The sequence below is a fragment of the Gouania willdenowi genome, chromosome 8 (assembly GCF_900634775.1).
Source record: "Gouania willdenowi chromosome 8, fGouWil2.1, whole genome shotgun sequence".
NCBI classification, from domain to species: domain Eukaryota; kingdom Metazoa; phylum Chordata; class Actinopteri; order Blenniiformes; family Gobiesocidae; genus Gouania; species Gouania willdenowi.
In genome coordinates, this window is record NC_041051.1 from 10,654,236 (window position 1) to 10,673,853 (window position 19,618).

A 19,618-nucleotide genomic window follows, 5' to 3' on the forward strand; every position below is an offset into this window, starting at 1 on the left:
TGTAGTTAGAAGAGCAGAGGAGGAGAAGAAAGTGACTTAACAGCTAACACTGCTGCTGCTGTGAGACCCTAAGCGCTGAGACGGACTCACAATAACAATAGCCACTTAAATAGCCATGTGTTTTATTGTAATATGCAGTTTTTTGGCTGAAAACAACAGTGTGTGGATGGCAAAAATAAAATGGCTTTGGTGATCACTGATCACCCTGTGAGCGAGACATGAAGTGAGTGAGCGTCTACAGACACACCCACTCATGAATATGCATAAGTAGGCTCCAAAAACGGCCTGATTTCAGAACTGCTCATAAAATGACTTTTCAGAGGGTTGGAAAACAGGCAAATTTGGGAAAATAAGCATCAAATACTATGTTTTTGGGGTTCTTAGAACAAATGGAGATGGGTGAAAACAAGCATAATATGTCCCCTTTAAACCTAAAACCAGCAAAACATAAACATAAAGCACTGTTTGCAATCGTCTAACCTTTGCACTGTAATATGTTTGCAAATGTAATTTTTTTTTTTTTTTAATTAAAATGCAACTGTGTATTCGACCGTTTTCATTGTTATTCATTATTTCATCATTTAATGGATCCAAAAGTGTCTGAATTTGAAGTTTATTTTCTCATATGTTTTCCAGCTTCTAAAATCAATGCTGTGCTTTGAATCTGCATTACTCTTCTGAACATGAAGGGCAGCCTCCTACACTTGCCTGTGGCTTGGTTGCCATGCCAACAGCTGGCAGCACCATGTTTATATGTGAAGACGTGATCAGATGATCCACTAAACTAAAGCCCTGTAGAGGACCAGCTGCTGCAGCATGGAGGGACGTCCTCTAGCTCTGTATTAGGACTCCCCCTTGGGGTTTGGGAGGGTACACACCTGTAAAACTAATAACCACCCTCAACTTTCATATCTGTGACCAAACACAAAAGTGAGAGGACACACCTTAACTCCTGTGGGCATAGATTATAAGCCTGCCATTGTATCAGCTGATGAAAAGTAAGAGAGGAAGACAACATATTGTTTTCCAACAATTCACTCCTTCATTCATTCTTTCACAATATTCAGTGAGTATCAAATCACAACTGTGAGGTCAAGCTTTTGTGTGAAAAAGCTTTTGATGAACCTTTAAATCCCACAGACAAAGTCGGCTTAAGCAGCATGATCTGATCTCTGTACGCCTCAGGGATAAACTTTCCCTGCCGTGCGTTGCTACCATGTGGGGAACAGGAAGTGGATCAGTGTCTTTGTCTGAGATCTTTGGCAGGATAAGAAAGAAGAGGCGAGTATGCAAGCTTTAAAAGGGCGGTATTATGAAAAAAAACACTTTATAATGGTTTTGCTACAGTGATAAACATCCATTTAGCCTCATTCAGAGGGCCAAAGTTGAAAAAGTTCTGTTTCCTCCCTCCTATCCAATTTCACATTTTTTAAAAAGTCAGCGGGGCCTGGAAATCTCTCCCATTGATTTTCCACAAGTGCTCGGATTGGGTCGAACGAGGTCTGGTCCTCCCATGTCAGAATATGTGCATCATTCCGCTAAAGCCAAACCGCACAATGTTTGGGCCGAAGAAAATTGCTAATTTTAGTCAAAAAGTGGTATGAGCGAACATGTTTTAAGTCCAATTATGTGCTTGGTTTTTGGCTAGAGTCCGAATTGCGCCTGCTGGAGGACCAGGAAGACGGTGCGCGTCCCATCGATGGGACCATGGGCACCTCTGGTGCCCCTTTGACCGGGCAGGGTGCCTCGTCCCTGGGGAGAGTCCTGGCCTTGTTTTTAGGAGCGAGCATGAAAGTGACTTTTCTTTTTGGAAAAATAAACCTCAAATACTATGTTGTTGAGGTTCTTAGAACAAATGGAGATGGGTGAAAAATAGCATAATACTGGACCTTTAAACACATAACTATGATACAGGGAGAATCTGCTGCAAATTACTGGGAATGGGAGGACTTTGTCACTATGTGTGCCCACCTGTCAGGTGTTCCAGGGTGGGGGCCACTCGACACCTCTTAAAGAAGGTGTCAGTCTCAAGGTCCACCACCAGCAGTCGGGTCTCGGCGCCACCAGATTTGATGGCGGCGACGACTTCTGAATGTGTCTTTCCCTCCACTGGTACATTGTTCACCTGAGGAAGAGGAGGATTGTTGTAAATACACAATCCCAAAAGCAGAAAACCTTCTCATTTAGTCAAGGACAACAACAAACACACCGACACTGAACTAGGCCTGGGCAATATATCGAGATTTAAGATATATCAAGATTTCTCTTTTGGCGATATAGAAAATTACAATATATTTTCATTTGCAGGGTGTAATGATTCATCCATAAGATCACTGAATCGATGTATATTCCTACAATCCAACTACATTGATCTGAGCTCGCTAAGTTGGCCTTCCTGATGACATTAATTGATCTAAAATAGTTTGAAAAGGTAATCAAACAATTGTATACAAGGAAATAACGCATTGGATTTAAGCACGACAGACTTTATATGGATGTGTTTTAAAAGTGCCATAAGTGGCACATATTGTGCAGCTGTTAGTTAATAAATGTGCCTGTGTGGCATTTTTCATAACAGAGATTTGTCTTTCTGATCAGACTATTGAGTTCAAAATATCCAGATTTATATCATATATTGCTATTTTGAGGAAAAAATATCCAGATATGACCCTTGGTCAATGTCGTCCAGTAACTACACTGAACCTTTTCAAGTCACTGGCAGCTGAGATTTTTCTTCAATATCTTTATTTAGTGAGCCAAAGACAGGAAATCCTGTGTGTTCATGCACGTACAGTATTTTAATTACTACACAAGACAATAGTATCATCTGTTTTATTATGTATCAATGTATAAGCAACTTTAAGGTGGATTCCTGAAGGCCAGATGAGGGTTCTGGTACCAGATCTCCAGGGGAAAACACGTGAGAAATGTCCCTGAAGGGTGTGTGTATGTTTGTGTTTAGGTCATAGGGCGGACGTGCACGTCCAATCAGCCCTACAGAGAGAACTGGACAATAGCTGCTGGGCCAGTAACAGCAGCAACAATGACTGTCGGCTCCTCACAAAGCCCCGCTGCTCGGTGGGTGGTGTGTCTGAGGCCCTCACAGGGACTGGAAACCTCACTGTCTGGACTTCATTCCACATCTACCTTCCAAGTCTTTCCTTATCTTATGTCCTTTCTTTATTTCAGTCTTTTTGCCTAAATCTCACTCTGACAGAAGAGCAAACAGAGGCTTGTTCAGCTCTTAGTGCTCGGTGTATGAAGTTTGTTTACTTCGTTGTTCTCAAAAAAGAAAAAAAAACAAGTCAAAGAAAGAAAACACACCCAGGATCAGTGAATAATCTGATTATTAGAGGGCGATACTGATACAGCCCAGCCCTTTGACGGCTTTCAGACCTCACACAGAGCGTTCACACCGTCACATTAGAAGTCATTGTAAATCCAACACAAATAGGACAAAAGTAGCAAATTGTTGACCTTTGTAACACAAACCCCAAGTCATTCAGCTTTTTCAACATCAGAAAAAATATCAATATCACGATACAATGCTAACATCCTTTTTAAAATATCTAATATTGTGTTTTTTCCCTGCAATATATGACGTTTTTGACTGATTGTAAGTGCAGTACTACCTCCGCTCTATCAAATGTCACTGTTGCGTGACATTTGATAGACCAACAATCCAAGGAGTGACAAATCAAAAAGAGTGTGTGTTGACCCCACAAATTCCTTTTAAAGCTGCACTTTTAATTTTTGACTGAAACATGTTAGAATATCAAAATATACCACATTGTGGTTTTGCGTCATGCTATTGCAAAATAATTTATAATTATGTATTGTATGGAGTGACGTATTGTATCGTGAACTCTAAACTAGGTAATAACAGCTGAATATACTGTATATATATATATATATATATATATATATATACAGTATAGATATATAAACAGTATATTAGTTGTGGGACTAGATAAATTTTTTATCTAATTAATTTGAGACTAATTAATCAATCTCAATTAATCTAAGTTAATCGCATAACAACATTTGACATGAGAAGCCACGTTTTTTCCAATTTTAAAATTAAAAAACAACACTGTTTATTTTGGAGTGCTAACACAATGTACAGTATGAATAAAAATATTATGCATTGTTTAAAAAGCACAAACTTAAATTTAATTAAACTATATTTATGCTTTTCCGGATTTTTTTTTGTAAACCTTCTAAAACAAAGACTGCAAAACAGTTGGCATGAAATAAAGAGACCAACTGATGAAACTGATGAATTTAGTTTGAAATTGTTTTCTAGCCCCGCCCACATCCTCTACCACTGACAGTGGTCGACTGTCCACTACAATCATTTATCCACTGACTTTGTTCATTTGTCACTTATAAACTTATTCATTCTGGCTCTGAACTCTGTCATCTTGAGTGAGGATTGGCAACACGGTCTGCTCTGACGCGGAACGTTATCCTTGCTAGCTGTGCGTGCTAGCTGCTACGTGTTTAGCATTAAGGTGCTAACGGAGGCTTGAAGAGCTCCGGTGATTGGCAAATTCTTTCTTGCACAATTTGCACACAACTGGGCTTTTGTTTTCCATCTGGTGTTTTTATAAACTAAAATGAACACCCACGAAACACAGGAATGACTTCACCTTGGGTTCTCCTGACTGTAATCTGTGCATCAGTATTATGGGTATACCGGGAACTATGAAATGAGGTTCCACACTGTATGGAGTACAAAAATAAGAAGGGAAAAAAAGTGGTTAACTGTCTGAAAATTAATTAATCGTAATTAACGCATTAAAGTTTCAGCCCTATATATAGTCTCAGCCCCTAATATAGATATATATGTATATGTAATGATGCTAATAAATTTAATACCAAACTTATTTTTATTTATATTGTTTTCCTCTTAATCATTATTGGGTTTTTGTATAAATAAATATTGTGTGCAAACTGCACATTTAAGGCCATTGTCTCTGCTTTTGTTTAATTCCAGGAAGTCTTCTTGTCCAGTACTTTTTATAGAACTCCAACACAAAGCCTAACCTTCTATTTTTATCAACGACAAACACTGCAGGCCGTCTGGAGCAGTAGCTTGCTGGTCTAAACAGGATGTACCGCTGGGATTATTTTAAATTGAAAGTCATTCGCGAATTAAAAACGTGAACAATAACAATATGGATTATTTTGTAAGATGTATTTACATTTATTAGAGCTTAATGATGCTTCCATGTTGGTTACACACTGACATCAGTACCTGGACTATCCTGTCTTTGGGCTGCAGACCGGCTCTCTCTGCTGGCGAGTCTTCATCCACGGCTCGGATGTACTGACCCGGCCGTGCCCGCTCGCTGTGCAGGTTGAAGCCGTATCCATTGGAGCCTCGTTGGATCACACAGAGACGTGGCCTCAGCTCGGTGCCCACCTCCTGGAAGAGGTCAGAGTATAAACAGAAGGCGAGTTAATGAGTGTGTAAAGCAGGTGAAAAAGTACCTTCATCACTGGTGTTTGTTCAGAGAGAACCAGAGGCACAAAGATCACAGAGAGCTCCTGGGAACTGTTAACCATGTAGATGAATCCGAGCTTGAACATGCATGAGGCTGCTGCATGCTGCAGTGTTCAAAACTATGTTGATTTTTTTTTTTTTTTTTTTACAGTGGAGGATCTAGTGGAGCCGCTGTGAGTCCATGTGACTCCAGCTGCTGGCCAGGAAGGAAGGGCCTGTTGTAGGCATGTGATTGGAAGTCAGCGGGGAAAGGCTTGCACAGAAATCGAGGAAGGGTTAATAATGGGAAAGGCCTGGCTCCAGTGTGGTCAGTGGGGTGGGGGGGGTCCAGCTCGTCCCAGAGAAGGACAATGTAAACTGGGCGTTGACCCCTGCCTGCCCTCCCTCTGCCACCTTTGCTCTGTCCAATGCTGCTCTAGGATGGCAGGAAGAGCAAGAGCCGCATTGTCATCCAGGAAAAAACTCCCAGCTTTAACCCAGAGCCTCCCTTCCGCTGTATGGATGAAGCACTTTCTTTTTATAGCGATGGGGGATTTGATGGCTGTGAATGGAGTAACAAGCAGGCAGTCAGGAGGAAGAGAGCAGGATTGTCACTGTGACCAAACTGGACATGACACCCTGTCCTCATCAGGGTGAATGAGTACTCTCACCCTACTGCAGTGCAGAACACCGTCTGTGTATCATCCAACTACTTAATGTCACACTGAAAATACTTTTTATTTTGTTCTACACAATTATAACTGAGGTCAAACATCTAAAGAAAAATTTTAGTAGTGAAAAGACAGAACAATGATTCCCACAATGAAAGAAAATGGTTAGAAAAGCATTATACATGTTACATTAATAGGTTTCATTCATATTCAGACATTTTTTTTTCAGGAAATTTACTTTGATCTCCTGTAAACTGCCAGTCTTCTTCAGCGGCATCTGTTGATTACTTTCATGTGTACTTTACTTCCACATAATAATTCCAGCAAGTTCTCTTTGTCTTCCTTTTGAATAATAATAATTAACATATTATTAAAAAAAAGACAAAAAAAAAAGTTGCTGAAATTAGGGCTGGGCGATATGAACCAAAACTCATCTCAGGATATCTTTTCTCAAAATGGCGATAACTGGCAAAAATCTTCAAATAAAGTCCGACTAGAAAGACAATTCTGGGTTAAATTTGCTGATGCAAAATGACACAGTCACATTTATTGATAAACAGCAACTTTGGTCTTTTTCTCCTCTAAGAGACAGCATGTGTGAGTGAGTTCTCTAGTGTGGCTTGTTTAGGGGAAGGTCTGGTTTTGAACACACTCAGAAATGCATCTAACTGAGCTTTTAATGCTGTTCTGAGGAGTAGTGAAAGCAGCGACTCCTTAAACAAGTATTTGACAACAAAATAAGCTATAAAATATATATATATGTATGTATCGATAAAAGCGATATTGTAATTTTATATATCACCAAAATTGAAAACTGGATATATCTTGTATTTTGATATATTGCTTAGCCCTAAAATTATCATGAAATTTTAAGTTTATCTTTAAGTTTTATTTTATTTATCATATTCAAATTCAACTGTAAGAGGGCCGATCTCTAATATTTAAATTTGAGTTAACAAACACACTTGAAGTGTGTAAATGAACACACACTTTTATGTTGTGTTCATTATCTTGTGTAACAGATCATGTTTAATTTTTAGGTTGTTTTTTTTCTTCTTAAAACCAACTCAGTCTGGCTCAGTTTGAGCAGGAAAAACCTAAATATATTCAACAAAGGAAGATGCAGATGCAGCCAAGAGATGAGAGGAGAAAGGAAATACCACGGCGAGGGTTGATGGATGTGGTGGAGGAAATGAAAATGGAGGAGATGAAGGACCAATGACTTTCTCATTGAACCTTAATGTTCTGAACAGCCAAAAGAAGAAGTGAAGAGAACGATACAACCTGAACAAACAATGAAAACACAATAATAGTTTCATGCAGCGTTTGCGGCCAACATTTGTCTGTTCTCAAAAATATAATATGTACAAGATTAACATTTGTGTACGGAAGGAAGTCAGTATAAAGTGAGATTGAAGTCAACTAATTTCTTACACATCAAAATGATGTTACGTAGTTTTTCATCAGTAAAGAGACAATGGCTGTATTCGAAATGGCATACTAACGTACTACTCATACTAAGTAGTATGTAGTGCGTTCACATGATAGTAAAAAAAGATTGAGAACGTGAGAAATATCCATCCATCCACTTTCTGACCCGTGTTGTCCTATTTCAGAGAAATAGATGTATACTATATCGAGACATTTCCTTAGTATGCACGGTAGGCACACTAGTCATACTCAACCGCCCCATGATGCATTGCGAGCGGAAAGTAAAATGGTCCTGGGACCAGCTTCAAGCTAAAAATCAAACATCCCCTTTTCAAAACAAAAGCATCTCTTCCTGTCTTCCATTAGTTTTTAACCCTTTTGTAACACAGGGCTCTTATTTTGAAGTTAACCAGAAGTTTTGTCAGTAGAAATGTGTTTCCGTGAGTTTTATGGACCAAATGACCACATGTTGATATTCTACTTTCTCACTTAAAATGTTTTCAGAACTTTCAAAGGTGGAGAATCAACAGAGACATTTACCCTCAGCGTGCTTCAGGTTCTAGTTCTTGTAAATTTGAAATGCATCTTGGGAAACTTGGTGGGAACGGCCAGCATGTGATTTGGCGCATTCGCCACCGTGCATACAGCATGTCGCTCCTGCTTCTTTTCTTACTTTTCCAAAATTGACTTGTTTTTATATATGTACATTCGTATATTTGTATTATTATTATTATTATTATTCAACTGCAATGTGTGCATTTGAATTTAATCCTTATTTAATTAATAGTATTTTACTGAATTATGTACATTTCCTGTTTCATTTATTTCCTTTGTTCGTGTTTCTTCTTTTTTTTTTTTTATTTATAACGTTTCTCAAACCTCTGTGAAAAAGCAATTTCCCCCTGGGATAAATAAAGTACTTCTGAATATGATACCAATAATAATATTAATAGTACTGGTATATAGTAGACAGTATGTACTCATTGAGTGTGTAGTATATAGTAGGTTTTTATGCTATTTTGAACACAGACAATCTTCTGACCTTCTTGTAAGGTAGCTGCTGAGTATCATGAAATGTGAGCTGATCAAACATAAGAGCCCTCCACTGTGTCATCCCTGATTACAGACTAAACAGAGGAGTGAAGGTCAGCTGTTGCGTCTCCATCTCTGTGCAGCAGAAGCTCTGCATTAGGATGAGAGCAGTTCTTTGTGAACTTACTGTGCAAGTCCATGATTAGCATGATTACTATCTGTACACCTGAACACTTTTGTAGAATCATTTTTGGGGGAACTAGACTTGCTAAATGTGTAAACACACACACACAGCATTGTAAAAGGAGTCGACGAGAGGTGAAGACAGTGATTGTTGGAACAGGAACCAGAAAAAAACAAAGACCAAGGAAGTCATGTTGTTGGTTATCACAACACCAGTCGAGTAGGGGGTCGTACCCCCACCCCTGGACTCTGAACTGGAGGTGGAAAAGCACCAGAAGAACAAGGGAGTCACTAGATTTACAGATTTTTGCAAAATAAAAGCAATATTTCTAAATGTCGACTAAGTTTAATTGCGCTTTGAACATGTTTCCATTGAAGATTTAGTTTGATCTAGTTTGTTTTTTGCCTTTTTTAATCTCTTCTTCCTCCCCATTGTTGTTATCCCATTTCTCATCTAAATAAGGGGCGCCGCCCTTGTGGCGAACCGCAGTTCTCCCGCTCCTGTGCTCCCATGTCATGATTGTCTTTTCATGTTTTCTTGGATGGGATGAAACTGAAATGTAATTTTGTTGCTCTGTAACATGTGCAATGACAAATAAACTCAACTCAACTCTAACTCTAAGATTGTTTTGGGCAGGACCATTGCAACTCAGGTGAAATCTCATCCCACGAGAAAGACGGACATTCCAAACCTCCTTATAATACTCCACAACTCCTTTGTTGTTTCACGTCTAATGATGCAGTAATACATTTGAAGTATAATGCTAAGAAAGGTCCCTGTGTCCTCTTCTGTCTGCATGTGCTGCGCCATGTTTACTCAGAAGCGGTCATGTGACCAGGTACCTCACGTCATGTGACCAGGTACGTCACATTCAGTGACGTGTATTTGCAGAAAATGTATTTCCAGTGTGATTTTGGGACACATTTCAATATCGAAACGTCTGAAATTCCTTCTCATAAAAGCGTAAAAACTTTTGAGCCATATTTGAGTGTGTTTTTGAAAATCAGGTGTTTCCATTACTGGTTTTGATTGCACTATTTAGATTTTGCTCATTTCCAAGGGTAATGGAAACGCAGTTAGAGAAAGCAGTCTGCTGTGAAGGAAACAGACAACCACAATCGTGCTCATAGCGCCACATGTATCAGGGTTATTGATTATGTTAATAAATCTCGTCATCTGTGTGAGTTGATAAAAAAGAAATTGACTGATGTCCAAGTCATTGTGAAACACCAGCATTAAAAGATCTACGCTGACATTACCAGCATTTTTCATTTCTCCTTTGAAAGAACAAAGCAAAAAGTTCTCGTTCTGTCGTCCACAGCTCCTCACTTTCTTTGCAGACTCGACGCTGAGTGACAGGAAGGCACAAACGACAGCCTTGACATCAGGAAACCTGATGTCAAGGCTGATGTATGTTTTCTTACAAGCACTGATAGCGTGATCAACTTCTCTGGGAGACGTGAGGACGCCCTGTGCCGGTGACGGCTCGAGGGCCAAAGAATCTCAGAATCTTTAAATCTGTGCAATCGGCTGAACTCAGACTCTGACACATGCAACTTGTCATATTCGTGCAGCTGTGGACATGATTCAGCAGTACGCCACTCCCATTGGCTGTTGAAGACACTGTGTTGCATTAAATGTGTTTGTTTTGATAGGACAAATCCAAAAGCACTTTCATAGGATGCTCCTATTGTACAAACTAATAAAAGAGCAGAGTTGATGGTATCACCACACTGACAGAGTTCACACTGAGGACTTGTTCGGACAGCATCAAGTTGACTCCTGCCTTCTTCTTTCTAACACTTAAGACCCTGAAGCACAATATGAAGTGTCTTCAGCCCTAAATGCAGCCATTTCCTAATGTGATGTGACCCACAGTGATAAAGCCTTAGCTTAGCGCCTTTGGCTCCAAAATTTGCCAACCTCCAAAAATACGAACCTTCCCTTCAGTTTATAAAAAAGGCCACAAAAAATCTTTCAAGAACAAAATACCACAACGATTTGATTGATAGATTCAGTAGTCGATTAAGATTAAAAACACAGATGGAAATGATCATTTCATATTCCTGTTTCTCATGTTTGAAGATGAACATAAACTCCTGGTGACACAAACGTTTCTTTATCAAGGAGGGAAGTGTAGAGCAGGAACTGTCGACACATGTTCCATCAACGTGCTTCCCTTTGCTCTGGCTCAACTTCCCAACATGAAAGAGAGCATGATGCACTAAAATGTGCAAATACAACCACAAAATACACCCATACATGCACACACACACGCACGCACGCACACACACACACACACACACACACACACACACACACACACACACACACACACACACACACACACACACACACACACACACACACACACACACACACACACACACACACACACACACACACACACACACACACACACACACACACACACACACACACACACACGCACGCACGCATGCAAGCAAAAAGTGGGATAAAAACATTTTCATTAAACTACTTGTAAAAAGAAGAAATAAATAAAAAATTTCACTGTCAACAAAGAGATCTTCAAAGAGTAAATAAACCCCAAACCCACCTTTTTCTGCTGAATACATACTGTAAGTATTTGTTTATTAATCCGAGTCCAACTCTTCACATTTTAGTAAAAGTGTTTTAATTTTGCATATTTAATTGTAAAATGTCAGACATACTGGCCTCTTCAGGGTTGAATGCCGGCAATTACAAATTAATCTTGCTATTGGTTGAAACGGATTCTTTAAGATTCGCCTGCGTCATCAACTGTCACTGTTGGCCCCGCCCCCTCCTATAAAAGCTGAGAGAAGGGAGGAGGGTTTCCTCCAATCACAGCTCTCAGAGAGCATTGATTGACAGCCAATGAGGAAGTCAAATGTGTTCCGTGTGCGGTGATGTTTTTGACTCTGTGCTTCAAATTCTGTGCTAATCAAAGGGTTCATAAAGCCATGTGTGTATTTACAGACACATCATGCTATGAGTGTATTCCCGACTGTCTTGCATGTGCACGGACGTGCGTGTCCGTCTTCTCAAATGTGCATGAGAGCAGGGCTGTTTGCCCCTGAGTGGTGTCTGTAAGGCTGTGTGTGCCTGTAGTTGTAGTGACACATTTTAGCTTATGAACTCGCTATGTGTGTGTATTCCCGTCTGTCTCTATGGGCTAACAGTAGAGATGTAACGATTAATCGTAAGGCAGTTAAAAATCGATTCATAGGTATCACGGTTCACATCGATACTGTGAAAATTGAATCGCAGTACTTTTTTAACCAGCAGAGGGCGCTATACAGAAGTGTTGACGGCGGGCGGAATCTGCTAATACTTTTTCTGGCCGCCGTCTACTTTTAAACACATTCATAAATGATTCCTTACCCCTTTAGCAACGAAAAAATATCTGTAATATTACGTGAATATCTGTAAAAGTCACGTTTTTCTATTAGCTCTGTCTGCTAGCATAGCATCTCTTCTTCACTGCAAGATATCTGCATGCCAACTGACCACTGGGTTACCAGCGCCCTCTGCTGGTCCAAACAAATATCTGACCTACATTTTTTTTTAAGTCCAATTGTTAAGGCACAAAATACATTTTCAGTTGCACTTTTAAAAAGAAAAAGAAACTATTATGCAGTTTTGCATTGTTTACAAAAGAACCAGAATTTAAATGAATTCTTCTTCATTTGTATTATTCCTTTATTTATTTAATTCAAGATTTATTTTTAGTTAAATTGCATTGTTTTGAATAGTTTATCAAGTGATTCTTTTGACAATGAAAAATAAAAGGAAAACTATAATTTTTTATAGTTTTTTCCCCCCAAAAAATAAAGGAATATTTTTCAGTCATTTTTCTACAGTCCCATTTTGTAAAATGAATCGTGAGAGAATCGTATCGTGAACCCAGTATCGTGAATTGAATCGTATCGGGAGTTGAGTGAATTGCTACATCCCTAGCTAACAGAGTGGGCGTGTCTTACTGCTACAGCAGTGAAGCCTACAGTATTATCGAGGTATTTTTTTAATTTCCCTCCCAGTGGCAGGTCAGCAGAAAGCAGGGGTTTAGTTACTCTTTAAGTATTTATAAACATACATTAGTTTATATCAGTGGTTCTTAAACTTTTCAGCCCTCGACCCCCAAAATACAGGTGCCAGAGACCAGGGACCCCCACTGTATCTGAATGTGGATGAACACAGACATGTGGACACAGGGCCATCTATAATGGGAATAACGGGAGAGCTTTTTGGGGCCCATCCATAAAGTCAGCAAAAATGATGGTCCATTGTATCTACTGTATGTTATCCAGGAAGTTTATATTACTGACGCCCTAGTATATAGTCATCTTAAAAATGTAAATCTTTTTTTTTTTTTAATCAGAAATAAAATGGGTAAAATATGATCAAAAATTTTGGAAAAGGTGGTGAAATGGGATTTTCAAAACCAAAGAAATTGGTTAAAAGTTATACATTAGAAAAAACAAAAACAGACAGAAAAAGTAGTAAAGAGGGTTTAAAGTGTCAATGCTGGCTTAAAAGTGGCAGAAATATGGGGGAGTAATGTAATTTAAAAAGTAGGAACAATTAATTTAAACTGACAAATAATGGGCATGACAAATCGTTCATGTGGTTAAATTGGCAAAAATAAACATGGAATATGGTGAAAAGAGGTTAAAAGTGACAATAATGGGTAAATATGTGTGACATTAGGTGGAAAGTGGAAATGCCGTAAATGTCTTGAAAGTGGAAAATATGTGCAGGAAAGGCATTTAATTGGCAGTAATGTAGCAAAAATGCATTAAAAGGAGCAAAAATAATTCAAGAAAAAGTAATGAAAATAGGTTAAAATATGGAATATTTGGTGTAGTTGCATAAAAAGGGTTAAAATAAGCAAAAAAATAGGCTCAAATTGTTGAGAAAACATTCTTAGTTTCTTGAAGGATGGGGGGTCTCTAATATCATGTTAGAGATGACATAACATGGTCGCTCATGTGAAAATTAAAAACATAATCCTTTGATTTTTGTGAAAAGTTCCATGAGTTGAGTTTTATGTGTTTTTTAATTGAGTGTTGAATAAGTATTATGAATAGATACAATAATAATCTAAGCTGTAGATACTAAACCAGATTTTGCTGGTTAACCACATGTTTAATAAAGTGTGTAACACTGCTGCACTATGTAAAGTAACAATCATCTAAGATTGCAGCATTGTCATGGGATCGCTGTCTTTCCCGTCGAATATCTTGAATTCTATTTTGTGTGATGACATTGACAATGACTATTAATAACTTGAAATGTGTTTCCCAGATCTGTATTGTGATTATCCGCTCTAATTCACTGACATGATGGGCAGCTAACTCTCTGGACAGACGACAAGGTGGCTTTTCCTCTTAAGCAAATATAAACCACACATTGTCAAATAGAAAGTGGACCTGAAGTTAAGTAACTCCAGGCCATGCAAACAAAGTGAAACCACCAAAAGTCTCCCAGCGTTGCATCATGTTAGTTGACAGTGAGACAACACTCCTTTGTGCCAGTTCAAACTCCAACATCAGCTGCTACAAACTGCAGCTTTTCACACACACACGCACACACACACACACACGCACACACACGTTTCCAAGCAGTCCATGTTCAAGAGACGCTTTCAATCTCACCAGCACAGGCTTTGGCAACCAAACACATTTTCTCAAAATTTCCACCAATGCCAGGTTTCATCTTAATGCTAAAAACACACTTGTGAGTCACACATCCAGCAGTCGTATATTCATCTACAGTGGCCGCTCTGGCATCTTTATGCGTTTGAGATGCAGAGTGTAAAGTTACCACACCCTGACTGTTCTCACCCAGTTTAGGACATTTTTTTTTTTTAAAGGTTTTCCTCAGGAAGCAGTATTTAGCAGCAGATAAGACAATGTGCCAAAGTTCAACTCACAGGCACCAGACTACAAAGCAGAGTCTAAATTCACCTGAGGACTTTCATCTTCAACAAATACAAGATTAAAGAACTCACTTTTATCCCGATACAGTGTAGATTAGGGCGCACGTGACACAAAAAGGTAGAGGAACATGAACATAGCTGCAGTCGATCACAAACATAGAACAAATAATGGTCAGGTAATAGGATTGTTTATGAGCTTTGTACTCAATGGATTTGACAATATTATATTCTGGGGGCGTGTGCACAGCAGGGTTGGGGTCAATTCCATTTTTCAGTTATAATTATGTTTTCAATTACCCATGTTCAATTAAAATTAATTCTAGTTACCAGCATTTTTTCCAACTACAATTACTTTTTTATCCTCAGAAAGTCAATTACAATTATGTTCTCAATTACTAAAGTTCAATTACAATTAATAACAATTACTGAGCCTGAAATAAATACCCAAATAAAAGTTAACCTTCCTCTTGTGTTAGCTTTCTGTTAGCATCTCTTATGATAACGCTAATATCCATCACCTAATTTCTTTCCAATCTATTGTTAGGCTTCCTAATCAATGAAAATACAGGTTTTAACACTTTTTTAAATAGTAAAATGTGAGAAAGCTTGATATGAAACACATTCGAATAATTATTAACTACATATGTGTAGAACTGTAACATGGTTCCCCAGTTTTGCGTAAAATTAACAAACCCTAACCCTTAGCATTCACCATTTTTATAGAATTAGTAAAGTAAATTATCTGACCTCAATTAAGACTTCATTACGACAGCAACAGATTTTTTAAAAATACAATTATAATTACACCATAATTGTAATGAATTACCAATTCCGTGATTACAATTATAATTGACCCCAACCCTGGTGCACAGGATGTTCCCCAGCGCCACCTACGCATCATGCTTCAGCACTGACTCTAATCAAATGCAGTCAAGTGAAAAAGATGCATTTGCAAAAGCAGAAGTGACAAAAATAAAACTTATGAGAACATACATAAAAATAAAATAATAGGAGCTTTTTAAGACTTCTTTTTTCTTTTTTTTTTTTTCATGTTTTTACAGCCCGATGCCAAACAGTTCACGGACTGGTACCGGTCCACAGCCCAGTGCTTGAAAACCCGTTACCAACATCCACTTATGGTGTCTCACACTGATTGAGGCGACAGCGAGCATTAATCTGTCAGCCAGACTGAGGTGAGCTGTTCAGTCTGTGATGGGCAGGAACTAATCTGCATAATGATGAGATGGTGTGTGTGTGCGTGTGTGTGTGCGCGTGTGTGTGTGTGTGCATGAGATGCCAGAGGCTTAAACCCTGCCAGTTAATAATTCCCCCTCATTCAGTCAATCGTACACAGAATTCACAAACTATTTTCCGACTTTGAAAAAAAAAAAAAACAATCATATGGTGAAAAGTTCCCTGTTTGTATTTCAACCTCCATCCAAACAGCTGCTTTCAGTAGCTGAAGGCGGATCCTTTGGATTCATGAGTCCTTCAAATATAGCAGCATCCTGTCACACACAGCTGAGCTCTGAATGCAGCCTCCCTTTCATCGCTCCCATCCTGCTGCTCGCCTCATTCCCCTGCTTTAATGCTCACAGTTTATCCTCTGTGGTCAGCATTAAGTAACCTCTACTCTCCCTCACAATCCTGATGATGTGACCAAGTCTTGGGCTGTGTTGGAAGTTGCATACTGACGTACTACGCACTAAACACTCAATGAGTTTACTGTATACTGTCTACTTACTAGACACTTTTAGTATGATTAGGATGGTGACCGTCCCCACTGAAGTATACTTCCAAGCACGGTGAGGGTCAATTACATTTTTCAGTTACGATTACATTTTTAATTACCCATGTTCAATTACGATTACAGTGACCACCATTTCTTTCTAATTGCAATTAAATTACAATTATTTTTCATCTCCAGAAAGTCAATTACATTAACGTTCCCAATTTCTAAAGTTAAATTACAATGAATCACAATTACTGAACCTGAAATATTTAATCTAATAAAAGTTCATGTTCATCTTGTGTTAGCATCTCTTATGATAACAAGTCCTAAATCAGCTGTAAAATACACTAAAAACATATATCGATCATATAATTTATTTCCTATCTTTTGGTTACCTTATTAGGCTTCCTAATCACTGAAAATGTAGGTTTTAATATATTTGGTGTGAGCATCAGTGTCAAAATAATAAAATTATTTTTTTTTAATGGTCAAATGTGGGAAAGCTTGATAAAATATATTTTATTCAATAATTGTTAACTACATATGTGTAGAACGTTACATAGAACTGCAACATGGTTCCCCAGTTTAGCGTTTAATGAAATTGACAAATTTTAAAGAATGTTCATGTCAATCACAATTACAAAGTCAATTATCTAAACTCAATTACAATTCAATTACGATTACACTGACCAGCATTTTTTCTAATTGCAATTAAATTACAATTATTTTTTTTTTATCTACAGGAAGTCAATTACACTTACATTCCCAATTACTAAAGTTAAATTACAATAAATCACAGTTACTGAGCCTGAAATGAATAACCTAATAAAAGTAAACCTTCCTCTTGTGTTAGCTTTCTGTTAGCATCTCTTATGAGAACGTGTCCTAAATCAGCTGTAAATACACTAAAAACAAATATCTATAATCTAACTTCTTTCCTATCTATTGGTTACATTGTTAGGCTTCCTAATCAATGAAAATGTAGGTTTTAATATTTTCGGTGTGGGTGTCTGAGCCTTTTTGTGTCAATAAAACCCTCGATTCATTTTTATAAATGGTCAAATGTGGGAAAGCTTGAGAAAACATATTTTAATAAATAATTATTAACTACATATGTGTAGAACGTTACATAGAACTGCAACATGGTGCCCCAGTTTTGCGTTAAATTATAATTGACAAATTTTATAGAATTGTCATGGCAATTACAATTACAAAGTCAATTATCTAAACTCAACTCACATTCCGCTCACAATGCATCATAGGACGTTGAGTATGACGAGTGTGCCCACCGTAAATATTTCATAAATGTCCCCATATACTATACAGCTGGGTATTTATTGCATTATCAATCTTTCCATACTATCTAATTCGTGTCCATACCTGCCTGTCATTATGCAATCTTGTCAGATCTCGGAAGCTAAGCAGGGCTGGGCCTGGTTAGTAGTTTATTGGGAGACCAAGACACTTAACCCACATTGACTAGTATGAATGTGGTGTGTGAGAGTTGGTGGTGGTCTGCCATGGTTCACCATGACAGACAGCCCCAGGGCAGCTGGGGCTACAATAGTAGCTTACCACCAAGTGTGGAGTGAAAGAATAATGCAATGTAAAGCGCTTTGAGGCACCAAAAAAAAAAAAAAAAAAAAAAAAAAAAATATATATATATATATATATATATATATAAACCCAATGCATTATTATTAATTGAAATGCACTACAAAGTACATACTAATTTTGATGTCAGACTTAGTATGAGTAGTACGTTTACAACACAGTCTTGGTCTCCTCGTTCTTGAGTTATTCATGTGGGTTTTTATTTGCCAGAGCCTCAAGAGGATTCTTAATACACGTTTGATGGGAAATTAGTTTCTTTTTAACTGCATCCTTCTGAGTGGATGGAGTGCACCACTCTCTCAGGCGTGATGGGGGGTAGGGTTACAAGCTGGACTGCTGAACCAGCTGCGAGGCAAGCAGAGCCTGGAACAAAGCCCCCGCTACCACTATCCCCTCGCCCCCTCTTTTCCCACTTGTGAATGAGACAAACTGGCCCTACAAAAGCTCCAAAGAAAAGTTCTGCTGAGAGTTCCCATTGCAATGGAGTCTTTAGGGGGGAAAACTGAAAGCAGAAAAGTCATCAGTCATCACAGCAGAAGTGATAGAACTCAGAGTTGATTACTAGACACTGAACCATTACTAGTACATTAGTTTAGTAGGTTATCTAATTGGTACTTGTAGTGGAAATGTATATAACAAAAATGTGTTTCATGTATTACCAATTAACACATTTCTTTAAAAAAACATGTTACAATGACTTTTTAGAACAATTTTTACGTTGAGGGATAAACTGTGGAGAGCTGCTATTTTGGTCAGGATATGATGCACTTTCGATGATCGGCCCGGCTTGTGAAATGCTGCATTGTGGGAGGTAGAGGTGTAACAGGTTTGTTTACATTGAGGGAAGAGTAGTTGTTCTGTTCACTCTCGGCACAAAGCTCCCCTTCTGTGATGACGTGTAGCATCCATGTTATGAGAGGATTAAATATCACCTTTCTCAGCAACTACCTGACGGACAGAGCTGTTGTCACCAGAAGAAACGAGCCACGGCTGAGTAGTTAAGTGTTGGAAGTGCAAAAATATGGCTAAAAACTGTGACGAAAGCTGCGTGAAAGCAACCTCTGAGGATCAGCACCTAACAGCGCCCTAAAACAACAGGTGGGTTCTCCTGACAGTTTATCATTTAGCCACAAGAAAACCAAGGAACAATCTGGTGGGGGTGCGATAGTATTCAAACGTAGTAGTGCTCTGAATAAATACGTTTACAAGCAGCATTGAGACTTTCTGTGAAGGAATTCTGTCTGATTTCAGACGTAACTTTGGCTTCGTGCCCATTAGCTTAGTCCGTTAGCTTAGTCCGCAGATCCTTCTCACAGGTTGCCTTCTTTTTAAGGTCAGTGAGGAGGGTCAATGTGTCCAGGGACCTGCTGCTGTCCTTCTACAGGTGCTCTGTAGAGAGCATCCTTACCCACAATATCCTGGTGTGGCTAAGGAGCAGCTCTCAGGCTGACAAGAAGGATCTGGAGAGAGTCAGGAAGTCAGCACAGAGCATCGTAGGAGTGCAGCTGTACTCTCTGTCAGACAT

The 19,618-nt window shown here is 38.6% G+C and overlaps 1 protein-coding gene across 1 annotated transcript in view; it reads right to left on the minus strand.

Annotated features, from left to right (window-relative positions):
* Window positions 1-19,618, minus strand: part of nherf1b (NHERF family PDZ scaffold protein 1b) — a 47,343-nt gene that overhangs the window by 9,587 nt on the left and 18,138 nt on the right. Inside the window, exons 2-3 of the mRNA XM_028455919.1 lie at window positions 5,261-5,431; window positions 1,972-2,125 (exon numbers count right to left, since the gene is read on the minus strand). Coding sequence (XP_028311720.1) covers window positions 1,972-2,125; window positions 5,261-5,431 — 325 coding nt within the window. The remainder of the gene's footprint in view (window positions 1-1,971; window positions 2,126-5,260; window positions 5,432-19,618) is intronic.